At 54.2% G+C, this 11,948-nt stretch overlaps 2 protein-coding genes and 1 long non-coding RNA gene across 7 annotated transcripts; 2 read left to right on the top strand and 1 right to left on the bottom strand.

Annotated features, from left to right (window-relative positions):
• Positions 1 to 4,750: 4,750 nt before the first annotated feature.
• LOC134729642 (uncharacterized) lies at positions 4,751 to 10,630 on the bottom strand. The gene is made up of 3 exons (XR_010110925.1): positions 10,512 to 10,630; positions 5,690 to 8,354; positions 4,751 to 4,873 (listed from the first exon to the last, which is right to left on the bottom strand). It is a non-coding gene; the product is annotated as an uncharacterized LOC134729642 (long non-coding RNA).
• NKG7 (natural killer cell granule protein 7) lies at positions 5,985 to 7,021 on the top strand. 2 transcript variants are annotated; one of them, XM_003813657.5, is made up of 4 exons: positions 5,985 to 6,261; positions 6,333 to 6,479; positions 6,566 to 6,700; positions 6,805 to 7,021. In XM_003813657.5, the coding sequence occupies exons 1-4, from the start codon at positions 6,105 to 6,107 to the stop codon at positions 6,861 to 6,863; spliced, it is 498 nt and encodes a 165-aa protein (XP_003813705.1). In that variant the 5' UTR covers positions 5,985 to 6,104; the 3' UTR covers positions 6,864 to 7,021. The 2 variants fall into 2 exon arrangements, with proteins under 2 accessions (XP_003813705.1, XP_057156710.1); XM_057300727.2 differs by having other exon boundaries at positions 6,438 to 6,700.
• On the top strand, positions 9,460 to 11,536 carry CLDND2 (claudin domain containing 2). 4 transcript variants are annotated; one of them, XM_055104300.2, is made up of 5 exons: positions 9,460 to 9,687; positions 10,048 to 10,226; positions 10,609 to 10,749; positions 11,058 to 11,177; positions 11,419 to 11,536. In XM_055104300.2, exons 2-5 carry the CDS (start codon positions 10,058 to 10,060, stop codon positions 11,490 to 11,492), a joined length of 504 nt encoding a protein of 167 aa, XP_054960275.1. In that variant the 5' UTR covers positions 9,460 to 9,687; positions 10,048 to 10,057; the 3' UTR covers positions 11,493 to 11,536. The 4 variants fall into 4 exon arrangements, with proteins under 4 accessions (XP_054960275.1, XP_057156709.1, XP_034802499.1 ...); XM_057300726.2 differs by having other exon boundaries at positions 9,460 to 10,226; XM_034946609.3 differs by having other exon boundaries at positions 9,625 to 9,687; positions 11,058 to 11,536.
• The last annotated feature ends 412 nt before the right edge of the window (positions 11,537 to 11,948 follow it).

Here is an 11,948-nt window from a genome sequence, read left to right as displayed (position 1 = left end):
GAGACTTATTCTAGTAATCATATTTATAGGGGCTTACTCTAGCAATAATAATGATATAATTATGACTCCAGACTCAGGACTCCAACTTACCTGCTCAACCTACTTACTCAACATTCCCACTTGAAAAGAAGAGGCATCTCCAATCTCACATATCCAAAAATAAGTTCCTGATCTCACACACACCTTATGTGTTCCTCCCATGGTCTTCCCCATCTTAGGAAATGGCAACCCCATTTTTTATTTTACTTATTTGTTTTTTTGAGATGGAGTCTCACCCTGTTGCCCAGGCTGGAGTGCAGTGGTGCAATCTCGGCTCACTGCAACCTCCGCCTCCCCTCCCGGGTTCAAGTGAGTCTCCTGCCTCAGCCTCCCAAGTAGCTGGGATTACAGGCGTCTGCCACCACGCCCAGCTAATTTTTGTATTTTTAGTGGAGACGGGGTTTCACCATGTTGGCCAGGCTAGTCTCAAACTCCTGACCTCAAGTGATCCGTCCACCTCGGCCTCCCAAAGTGCTGGGATTACAGGTGTGAGCCACCGCGCCCAGCCAAACAATCCCATTTTTATCCAGCTACTCAAGCCAACAACTTTGGGATTCAATGTTGGCTTTTTTTTTTTTTTTTTTTTTTTTTTTTTTTTGAGACAGGGTCTCACTCTTGCCCAGGCTACAATGCAGTGGCGTGATCACAGCTCACTGCAGCCTCCACCTCCCAGGCTCAACTGAGCCTCCCACCTCAGCCTCCTGAGCAGCTAAGACTACAGGCATGCACCACCCACTATGCCTGGGTAATTTTTTAATTTTTTGTAGAGATGGGGTCTCCTTATGTTGCCTAGACTGGTCTCTGTCTACTGGTCTCAAGTGATCCTCCCACCTTGGCCTCCCGAAGTGCTGGGATCACAGGCGTGAGCCACCCCAGCTGGCCTGTGTCTGCTTTTGGTTTCCTGTAAATCCTCAAAGACAGCACCTGGCACATGGTAATCACTCAAAAGAACATTTGTTGAACAATACATCTTTATTCAGGCCAACTGACTTACATAAAGTAAGTGCTGTTTATTGACTTACATAAAGTATTATTTATTGAAATGTACTCTAATGATACTGAGATTTAATATCTTTTTATCATTATAATAGCCATTAAATATTATGACTAGAGTGCACCTCAATAGAAATGATGATGCCTTCCATAATAACTGTTTACCATTAGCATTCATTTCTTTAATAGAACGTAGGTTAATTGAGGATTTGTCTTTTTAAATTTATTTTATTTTATTTTTTTTGAGATGGAGTCTCACTCTGTCACCCAGGCTGGAGTACGGTGGTGCGATCTTGGCTCACTGCAACCTCTGACTCCTGGGTTCAAGCGATTCTCCTGCCTCAGCCTCCCGAGTAGCTGGAATTACAGGTGCACGCCACCACTCCCAGCTAATTTTTGGGGGTCTTCCATGGCAGATGGGGGCTACTGAGGAGCTTTCAAGCCCGGGAGAGGTTGGAAGGGGCTGGAGAAAGTTGGAAGAGACCCGGGTGATTCAAAAAAACTGACAGTGCTTAGACAAGACTGACAGAGACCTAAGAAAACCAAGTGGCCAAGCAGGCGACATGAGCTGTGAACCCCGAAAATCTGAGACAGGTCTCAGTTAATTTAGAAAGTTTATTTTGCCATGTAGTCACAGCTACTCAGGAGGCTGAGGCAGGAGAATGGCGTGAACCAGGGAGGCGGAGCTTGCAGTGAGCTGAGATCCTGCCTCTGCACTCCAGCCTGGGCGACAGAGCGAGATTCCATCTCAAAAAAAAAAAAAGAACAATATAAAGTTTATTTTGCCAAAGTTGAGGACATGCGCCCGTGACACAGCCTCAGGATGTCCTGAGGACATGTGCCCAAGGTGGTCGGGGCACAGCTTGGTTCTATACATTTTAGGGAGACATGACACATCAATCAATAGATGTAAGAAGTACATTGGTTCATCCAGGAAGGTGGGGACAACTCAAAGCAGGGAGGGGGCTTCCAGGTTACAGGTAGGTGAGAGACAAATTGTTGCATTCTTTGAGTTTCTTTTTTCCTAGATGGAGTCTAACTCTGTTGCCCAGGCTAGAGTGCAGTGGCACAATCTCGGCTTACTGCAACCTACACCTCCTGGGTTCAAGTGATTCTCCTACCTCAGTCTCCTGAGTCTGAGATTACAGGCGTGCACCACCATGCCCGGCTAATTTTTGTATTTTTAGTAGAGATGGGGTTTCACCATGTTGGCCAGGCTGGTTTTGAACTCATAACCTCAGGTGATCCACCTGCTTAGGCCTCCTAAAGTGCTGGGATTACAGGCATGGCCTCTTTTGAGTTTCTGATAAGCCTTTCCAAAGGAGGCAATCAGATATGCATCGATCTCAGTGAGCAGAGGGATGACTTTGAATAGAATGAGAGGCAGGTTTGCCCTGAGCTGTTCCCAGCCTGACTTTCCCCTTTAGCTCAATAATTCTGGGGCACCAAGATTTTCCTTTCACAGAGCTCTCAGGAAAAGCTTCAGAAGGAGGCCTGGGGTTTTCCTCTGGCAACCACAGACCACATCTGGTTGAGAAAGCTGCTGGAGATCCTGTGAGCAATTCTCTTCTTCAAGGCCCCAGCTGCCTTGCCTTTGTGCTCTTAAGAGATGGTCTTGGCTGGCTGGGTGCGGTCGCTCACGCCTGTAATTCCAGCACTTTGGGAGGCTGAAGCAGGTGGATCACCTGAGGTCAGGAGTTCGAGACCAGCCTGACCAACGTGGAGAAACCCCGTCTCTACTAAAAATAGAAAGTCAGCCGGGCATGGTGGCGCATGCCTGTAATCCTAGTTACTTAGGAGGCTGAGGCAGGAGAGTCTCTTGAACCTGGGAGGCAGAGGTTGCCGTGAGCCCCGATCATGCCATTGCACTCCAGCCTGAGCAACAAAAGTGAAACTGCGTCTCAAAAAAAAAAAAAAAAAAAAAAAAAAAAATGACCTTCACTCACCCGCTCTTACTGGCTTGTGGTGTCTGTCAGAGGGCCTGGGCCTGTGATCAGCCTGTGATACCTACATGTGCAGAGACTCACTGGAGCCAGGTACAGGTCACCTCTGTGTGTGCATGCATGCATGGGTGTGATGGTGGTGGTAGTGGGACCCACTTGGGGAGATGAGAAATGAGGTTACAGGCTTGGACCTGGAGGTGAAAGGAGAATGAAAATGGTCGGAGTTAGGTATGAATTATAGAGGTTGCAGAGAAGAATGAAAAGACAGTGGCTGGGCGCAGTGGCTCACTCCTGTAATCTCAGCACTGTGGGAGGCTGAGGCAGGTGGATCACCTGAGGTCAAGAGTTCAAGACCAGCCTGGCCAACATGGCAAAACCCCATTTCTACTAAAAATACAAAAAAAAAAAAAAAAATTAGCCTGGTGTGGTGGCGTACAACCCATAACCCCAGCTACTCAGGAGGCTGAGGCACAGGAATCACTTAAACCCAGGAGGCGGAGGTTGCAGTGAGCCAAGATCATGCCACTGTACTCCAGCCTGGGTGACAGAGTGAGACTCCATCTCAAAAAAAAAAAAAAAGGGTTGGGATGGGAATGAGAATAGGGTCAAGTTTCAGGAAGAGAATGGGTTGGGTTTGGAGTAGGGGCTGGGGTTAATAATGGAGAGGGGTTTGGTTTGGAGATAGGGTGGGGTTTCAGAATGAGAATGGAGTTAGATTTGAGGGTGGGAAGGGTTTAAGGGTTGGAACTGGGAATAAGGATGATGTTGAGTTTGGGAATTAGAATGACGTTAGGTTTGGGGTTGGGGGCGAATCGGGGCATGGGGTTGAGTGTGTAGTTGGGACTGAGAATGGAGTTCTATTTGAGGATGGGGGTTGGAGCTGGGGTGGAGATTACGAATAGGGATGGGATTGGGTATGGAGTTATGTTCAGGAATGGGAATAGGGTTAACTTTGGGGATAGGGATGGGTTGAATTTGTGGTTGGAACTGGGCTTGATATTGAGTTTGGGGATGGAGTTGGGTTTGGGGTTAAGGATGGCTTTGGGTTTGGGAGGGGGTCAGGGTCACAGATAGGCTGTGTGCTCTGACCTGCTACTCACTGCACACCATGGCAGATTTTCCGGAGGCCTGGCCTGCTCATGGCCTCTGCCACCTCTGGGAGCCTGTGCTCATAAATGTGTTCTCAGAGTGGTGCAGATCTGAGTGAAGGATGGGGGCTGCCAATCTGAGTCTCTCCAATAAAGGAGAGGAACCAGTCTTCCAGGTCATTTCCCATTCTCCACATTTGCCAGCTGTCCTGGGACTGCTGGACCAGTTCATCTCCAAGACAGAGGTCCTCTTCCAGACTACTCCCTATGTATTAGTCTATTCTCACACTGCTATAAATAACTGCCTGGCCAGGCGTGGTGGCTCACACCTGTAATCCCAACACTTTGGGAGGCCAAGGTGGGCAGATCACCTGAGGTCAGGAGTTCAAGACCAGCCTGTCCAACATGGTGAAAACCCGAAAATCTACTAAACCTGAAATCTACTAAAAATACAAAAATTAGCTGGGTGTGGTGGCGGGCACCTGTAATCCCAGCTACTTGGGAGGCTGAAGCAGGAGAACTGCTTGAACCTGGGAGGTGGAGATTGCAGTGAGCCGAGATTTTGCCACTGCCCTCCAGCCTGAGTGACAAGAGTGAGACTCTGTCTCAAACAACAACAACAACAACAACAACAACAACAAATGCCTGAGACTGGGTAATTTATAAAGGAAAGAGGTTTATTTGATTCACAGTTCAGCATGGCTGGGGAGGCCTCAGGAAACTTACAATCATGGTGGAAGGTGAAGGGGAAGCAAGCCACTGTCTTCATAGAGAGGCAGGAAGAAGGCCAAGCCAAGGCAGGAAGAGCCCCTTAAAAAAACACCATATCTTGTGAAAACTCACTCACTATCACAAGAACAGCATGGGGGAAGCCGGCCCCATGATTCAATTACCTCCACCTGGTCTCTACCTAGACACGTGAGGATTATGGGGACACAATTCAAGGTGCGATTTGGGTAGGGACACAAACCCTAACCATATCACCCTGTTTCACAGAGGTCAAGTTTTCCTGGGCCTTCTACCTGGGCTGTGGTACCGTCACCTTATACCTGCTCGTAGATGAGGTATTGCCAGGATCTGATGTTGGTGTGGATGGAAGAGGCTAGCGTTTGGGGGGCTGGAGAACCCTGGACCAAAATCCTTATGTCCCCCAACACCCCCTAGGCCCCCCGATCCTGGTGATAAAGGCCACCAGGCTGGAGCCCCAACCCAAGCAGGGATGCCACTGAACTCATTAATCAGTTGAGGATGTGGGTATGTCTGACTCTCTGCAAACCTTTCAGAACTGTGATTCTCTGCTGTTTGCCTGCCCTTGGCATATGCTCCAAACTGGGGCCCAGGATTCTGAGCTCCTGCCCGCCCCTTCCTCCCTCAGGACCTGGAGTTCAGGCCCCCAGCTCCTTCCTCATTAAGCCCCAGGAGTTCTAACTCCCAATTCCCCTCCTTCAGTAGAGACCCTAGACTTGGGGACTTCCTCTCCCAGAATGGAAGACTGCAGAACCCACAGGAAAGCATGACACATCCCCAACTGTCCCCTCCAGCCACATCTGCCCTCCCCCTTAATGCACACCCTAGCCTGATTGGCTTCCTCCCACCTCAGGGCCCCCAAGCCTCTCTCTCTCTCACCTCTTCCAGGAAGCCCCGACTTGGTGTTGAAGGTTCCATGGGTGGGAGTTGTAGAACCTGTGACAGAGGCAAGTACTAAACCACCGCCCAAACCACTGATGATCTGACACCCTCAGTGCCCTCCCCCATCACACACTAAGCGGGGAACCGGACCCCAGGGAGGGGAGGGAGGACGTTGCCTGTGCAATCCAGGAAGGGAGGGTATGTGAAAAGCTACCGGGAACTGTGTGAAACCAAACCAGCCTCATTTGACAAAGCGCAGGACCCCTCGCTGCCCCGACTGCTTGCTGTTCTCTCTTTCTTGGGCTCTAAGGACCCAGGAGTCTGGGTGCACAGCCTCCTTCTCTCTGAGATTCAAGAGTCTGATCAGCAGCCTCTTCCTTCTCCAGGACCCAGAAGCCCTGAGCTTACCCCCATGGAGCTCTTCCGGTCCCTGGCCCTGCTGGTGGGCTCCCTGGGCCTGATGTTCTGCCTGATTGCTTTGAGCACCGATTTCTGGTTTGAGGCTGTGGGTCCCACCCACTCAGCTCACTCGGGCCTCTGGCCAACAGGGCATGGGGACATCATATCAGGTAAGGGGAATGGGTGTCCTACAGAGGGGTTGCCAGCTGGGATGGGTGCTCAGTGGTCTACTCCCGATCAGGCTACATCCACGTGACGCAGACCTTCAGCATTATAGCTGTTCTGTGGGCCCTGGTGTCCGTGAGCTTCCTGGTCCTGTCCTGCATCCCCTCACTGTTCCGCCTAGGCCACGGCCCGCTTGTCTCAACCACCGCAGCCTTTGCTGCAGGTAAGGACTCTGGACTGGACTGGGGCATCGGGAGCCAGCGAATTCCTGCCGAGGAGCTGAGCCATCTCTCTTGTCCTTGTCCCCAGCCATCTCCATGGCGGTGGCCATGGCGGTGTACACCAGCGAGCGGTGGGACCAGCCTCCACACCCCCAGATCCAGACCTTCTTCTCCTGGTCCTTCTACCTGGGCTGGGTCTCAGCTATCCTCTTGCTCTGTACAGGTGACTATCCTGCCCACTGCCCTGGGGAGCTTTGGGAGGGTCCAGTTGGGGTCCCTGAGGACAGAGGGCAGGGGCAAGTGCTTAAACTCTTTCTGGCTCCCCAGGTGCCCTGAGCCTGGGTGCTCACTGTGGCGGTCCCCGTCCTGGCTATGAAACCTTGTGAGCAGAAGGCAAGAGCGGCAAGATGAGTTTTGAGCGTTGTATTCCAAAGGCCTCATCTGGAGCCTCGGGAAAGTCTGGTCCTACATCTGCCCCGCCCTTCTAGCCCTTCCCCAGCCCCTCCTCTTGTTTCTTCATTCATTCAACAAAATTTGGCTGGAATCTGGTTATTCTGAGATTAATTCTGCCAAGACATAAGCCAACTGTCTGCCAGCTCCATGGTAGGAGCTGGGCACCAAGGGAAGGTGAGGGCCCACCAGGCCGACCAGCCTGCAGGGCACTCCTGCCCAGTGCGAGTGCCCGGCCCGTGTGGACACAGGCTCCAACCTGTGTCTATGTCTCCCCTTCTCCAGCACTTTTCTTCCTCCCTGTGTCTTTCTCCCTTTAGCTGGCTCTCTTTCCTTCTCTCTCCCTCTCTGATTTTGTCCCCTTTGCCAGAACTCAGCCCTTCCTTGCACTCAGTCAGTTCTCTTTGCACATTTCCCCATGCTGGGGACACTGGCACGGGTCAGACCCAGGCCCTGCCCACCAGGGGCTCAGTCTGTGGGGTGGTGGGGAGGAGGCACTTACAGACCAGAAGCAGTTAATACAGGCCAGACAGCAGTCCCAGTGCAGGGAGAATGCCGGAAAAAGACTGACCATATTGTGGAGGGATGGAGACAACTTTTCTGGAGAGAGAACATTTAGGAGCTTCTTAAGGGCCAGGGAAAGGTAATATCCAGGCAGAGGGGCCCAAAGATGAACGTGCAGAAAAGTCAGGAGTCTTGTGGGGATGAAGATCGGTAATTTAGGGCCAGGATATAGAATGTGGGGGGCGGGGGATGGAAAATGAAGAGGGAGAGGCAGGTGGGGGCTGTGGCCTCTAATGTCATGCTGGACTTTCTCTTGAGCATGATGGGGAGTTGGGAGAAAATTGTGGGCAGGGGAGGGACAGTGTCAGCTCTGGGTGCCAGAAAGACCCCCCTGTAGACATGGAGGGGAGGCCAGAAGGTGAGGGAGGAACTTGGCAATGCAATAGGTGGGACATGATGAGGCCTGACCTGGGACCAGGAAAGGAGGGAATGAGCCAGACAGATTCAGGGGCAGGAGGAGCAGGACTTGGGGACCCAAGGCTTTTCAGGGTGAAGGGCAAGAAGAAGGTGAGGACAGTGCCCAAGGGTCTGGCTCGATGAACTGGATGGGATGGCAGGGCCATCCCTAATATGGTGGAAGACACTAAGCTCAGTTGAAATATGGTTGACTATTAAGGCCCTGAGGGACAGCCAGGAGCAGGTGAGAACTTGAGTCAGGCTCAGGGGAGAGACCTTGGGTTGGAGATGGAGTTTTGGATGGAGCATTAAGGAGCACTGAAACTTTGGCCGTGAGGAGGCTTGCCTGGCAAGAGAGTGCAGGGTGGAGCTTCAAGGGATACCCAGATTTACAAGTGAAGGGGAGAAGGCAGAGGAGCAGAAGTCTGCAGTCAGACAGCTGGGGACCTGGAGAGCTTCTGCGGTGCCTAGAATGTCAAGGGAAGAGAAGGTTGTTTTTTTTTTTGAGACGGAGTCTTGTTCTATTACCCAGGCTGGAGTGCAGTGGTGTGATCTTGGCTCACTGCAACCTCTGCCTCCCGGGTTCAAGCAATTCTCCTCCCTCAGCCTCTTGAGTAGCTGGGATTACAGGCGTGTGCCACCATACCTGGCTAATTTTGTCTTTTTTTTTTTTGAGATGGAGTCTTGCTCTGTCGCCCAGGCTAGAATGCAATGGCGCGATCTCAGCTAACTGCAACCTCCACCTCCCGGGTTCAAGTGATTCTCCTGCCTCACATCCCAAGTAGCTGGGATTATAGGCACCTGCCATCACCCCCGGCTAGCCTGGCTAATTTTTGTATTTTTAGTAGAGACGGGGTTTTGCCATGTTGGTCAGGCTTGTCTCAAACCCCTGACTTCAGGTGATCTGCCCGCCTTGGCCTCCTAAAGTGCTGGGATTACAGGCGTGAGCCACTGCGCACCCGGCCAAGGGAAAGAGAAGTTTCTAAGAAAGGGCTGGGAGTGGTGGCTCACATCCATAATGTCAGCATTTTGGGAGGCCAAGGTAGGAGGATCGCTTGAGCCCAAGAGTTTGAGATCAGATTGGGCAACATAGCAAGACCCCATCTCTATAAAAAATCTTAAGAAAATTAGCCAGGTGTGGTGGCACATGCCTGTAGTCCCAGCTACTCAGGAGGCTGAGGCAGGAGGTTTCCTTGAGCCCAGGAGTTCAAGGCTGCAGTGAGCTGTGATGGTGCCACTGCACTCCAGCCTGGGAGAGAGAGATGGCTCACGCCTGTAATCCCAGCACTTTGGGAGGCTGAGGCAGGCAGATCACAAGGTCAGGAGTCCGAGACCAGCCTGGCCAATATGGTGAAACCCCGTCTCTACTAAAAATACAAAAATTAGCCAGATGTGGTGGTGTGCACCTGCAGTCCCAGCTACTTGTGAGGCTGAGGCAGAAGAATTGCTTGAACCCAGGAGGTGGAGGTTGCAGTGAGCCGAGATCGTGCCACTGCACTCCAGCCTGGGCGACAGAGCAAGACTCCATCTCAAAAAATAATAATGATAATAATGATAAAAGAAGGACTTGGCCTATCATGTAACGGCCCCCAAAGCTGCGGTCTGAATCTAAGCAGTCACTCAGTTGAGAGCTGCGGGGGTGTATGCGTATGGTGGTGGGGGTAGTGATTATCCCTTTAAACAGCCACTGGGGGAGGGGGTTCTGGAACCCCTGGCCTCACAGAGACCCAGCCTCCCTCCCCCCGTCTCTCTGGGCTCTGTGTCTAAGGAGCCCTAGGGCACTGGGTGTGAGTCACTTAGGTGGGCCTGTGTGGAGGGGTGTCTGGGGAGGACACTGAACAGGCTGGGCTGAAAGGGCGTTCGGCTGTCGGGGGAGGTCTCTGGGAAGACAGGTTCCTCACAGCAAAGCCTGTGGTGAAGGTCTCAGAGGCCTCTCAGGGGAAGTCTCAAGGTCTCCAGTAAGGGGAACGAGGTCTGGAGGGAGGAGGTTGTGGGTCCTCAGGCAGGGTTGTTGAGGGAGGGGGGTCTTCAGGTCCCCAGAAGCAGGGACCTCAGGCAGGAGTACCAGGGGAGGAGTGTGGAGGAAGTGGGCTCCTCAGCTAGGGGCCTTGGGGTAGGAAAGGCCTGGGCCCATCCTGCCCTTGTGGCCCCCGGCTGCAGCCTCAGTGGCATGGGGGTGAAGCGGAGCCTCCAGAGTGGGGGCATTCTGCTCAGCCTCGTGGCCAACGTCCTCATGGTGCTCTCCACGGCCACCAACTACTGGACCCGCCAACAAGAGGGCCACAGTGGCCTGTGGCAGGAATGCAACCACGGCATCTGCTCCAGCATCCCCTGCCAGAGTGAGGCTCCGCCCGCCCAGATGTCAGAGGGCATTTCAGACCCCCAGGGCTTGGGACACACAGCTGGGCCCATGGCGAGACGCCCACCCCTTCCACCCCGGGCTCAGTTGCAGCTGTCCCTTGTCGGCCGAGGCCGCCACGAACCCCGCCCCTCGACTCGTGGGCTTGTCCCCGACCCCCTCCCCGTCCTGGTAGCGGCAGTAACCGCAGGTCTTGATGTGACCTCCAAGTCTCAATCCAAACGCCTGACTCCCGGTCGGTGGATCTCGGCTCCTGGCCACACACCGGGTTGGGGGCAGGAGACGGGAGAGCTTCTGGTTGCGGCCGAACCCGTAGTGACTGGGGCGGCGCCCGCGGGGGCTGATGCGCCCGCTCTCCCCAGCCACGCTGGCGGTGACTGTGGCGTGCATGGTGCTGGCGGTGGGTGTCGGCGTGGTGGGCATGGTGATGGGACTGCGGATTCGGTGCGACGAGGGCGAGTCGCTGCGGGGCCAGACCACGAGTGCCTTCCTCTTCCTCGGCGGTGAGACTGCAGACCGCCCCAGGCGGGCAGGCAGGGGCGGGCCCTGGGTGATGGAGGGGCCTGGTCACCAGGGGAGGGGCTTGAGGTACTCGGCCAGGATCCGAGGGGCAGGGCTGGAAGAAGCCGAGAGAGGTGGGCGGGGCTCGAGACAGAGTTCAGAGCGGGAGGAGCAGGAAGGGGCCTGGGCCAGAGGCGGGCTGAGAGGCGATAGGCGTGGTCTGATAGAAGGGGGCGGGTCTGAAGGGGCGTGGCCTGGGTGCAGCCCCACCAGGCCCAGCCAGCTCATCTTGCGGCTGGGCGGGGCCCAGGACTGCTGCTGCTGACCGCCTTGATAGGCTACACCGTGAAGAATGCGTGGAAGAACAACGTCTTCTTCTCTTGGTCCTATTTTTCTGGGTGGCTGGCCTTACCCTTCTCAATTCTCGCGGGTAACCTGGACAGCGGGAAGAGGGTGGAGGAGACTGCCCAGAAGACCCTCACCCCAGAGGCTCCCCAGCTGCCCTCCCAGGAAACCCCGGGGACCTCTCGGGGACTCCCCAACACACTAACGACTCCCGCAGACCCGGCAGAGACCCCCTTGGAGCCCCAAACCCCAGTCCCCGGGGCCCTCCCGGCCATCCGCCCCAGGGCCCACCTTCCTCTCCCTGCCCCGCACCCCCGTCCCCCCAGGCTTCTGCTTTCTGCTGGCAGACATGATCATGCAGAGCACCGACGCCATCAGTGGATTCCCCGTGTGTCTGTGACTGCAGCCTGCCTGGGGCAGAATAAAGGAACGGCTTTTTTTTAGCGCTGCGGCTCCGCGTGCTTTTCTGCGGGTCGTGGGGACGCAGGCACGGGGTTGCATAGAGGCTCAGGGAAGACATAAGGACATGAACTCATAGGGAACGTGGAGACAGGGAGACACAGACATGGAGACACAAGTCTCCATGGATTGGGATGGGAACAGGGACATGTGGGAGGGGCGGGGCCAGGCGGGGACGTGGGCCTTTGGAGAGGGTGTGGAGAGGCTGTGGGGACGACATGGAGGTGAAGTAGAGACACGGACAGGGGAGGATACGGATATGGAAGGGACAGGGAACACGGGGATGGAGAGAGTGGAGAGACCGACGCGCGAGGATTCAGAGGCGTGGGAATACGAGTACCGCAACTTGGAGAGGCCGGGAAGAAGTGGGGGATCTGGAGAGGGAGAGCAGATCCGG

Source organism: Pan paniscus, chromosome 20 (assembly GCF_029289425.2).
Source record: "Pan paniscus chromosome 20, NHGRI_mPanPan1-v2.0_pri, whole genome shotgun sequence".
Classification (NCBI taxonomy): Eukaryota; Metazoa; Chordata; class Mammalia; order Primates; family Hominidae; genus Pan; species Pan paniscus.
The sequence above is the reverse complement of the archived record's forward strand: the minus strand, read 5'-3'. Positions and strand labels throughout refer to the sequence as shown.

What these genes read in the sequence shown, in the direction of transcription:
- NKG7 (XM_003813657.5), top strand. Translation starts at nt 6,105, where the DNA reads ATGGAGCTCTTCCGGTCCCTGGCCCTGCTGGTGGGCTCCCTGGGCCTG. An exon ending in GCATGGGGACATCATATCAG is followed by an intron (nt 6,262 to 6,332) that starts GTAAGGGGAATG and finishes ACTCCCGATCAG; the next exon opens with GCTACATCCACGTGACGCAG. An exon ending in TATCCTCTTGCTCTGTACAG is followed by an intron (nt 6,701 to 6,804) that starts GTGACTATCCTG and finishes CTGGCTCCCCAG; the next exon opens with GTGCCCTGAGCCTGGGTGCT.
- CLDND2 (XM_034946608.3), top strand. Translation starts at nt 10,058, where the DNA reads ATGGGGGTGAAGCGGAGCCTCCAGAGTGGGGGCATTCTGCTCAGCCTC. An exon ending in CTCCAGCATCCCCTGCCAGA is followed by an intron (nt 10,227 to 10,608) that starts GTGAGGCTCCGC and finishes CGCTCTCCCCAG; the next exon opens with CCACGCTGGCGGTGACTGTG. An exon ending in TGCCTTCCTCTTCCTCGGCG is followed by an intron (nt 10,750 to 11,057) that starts GTGAGACTGCAG and finishes GGCGGGGCCCAG; the next exon opens with GACTGCTGCTGCTGACCGCC.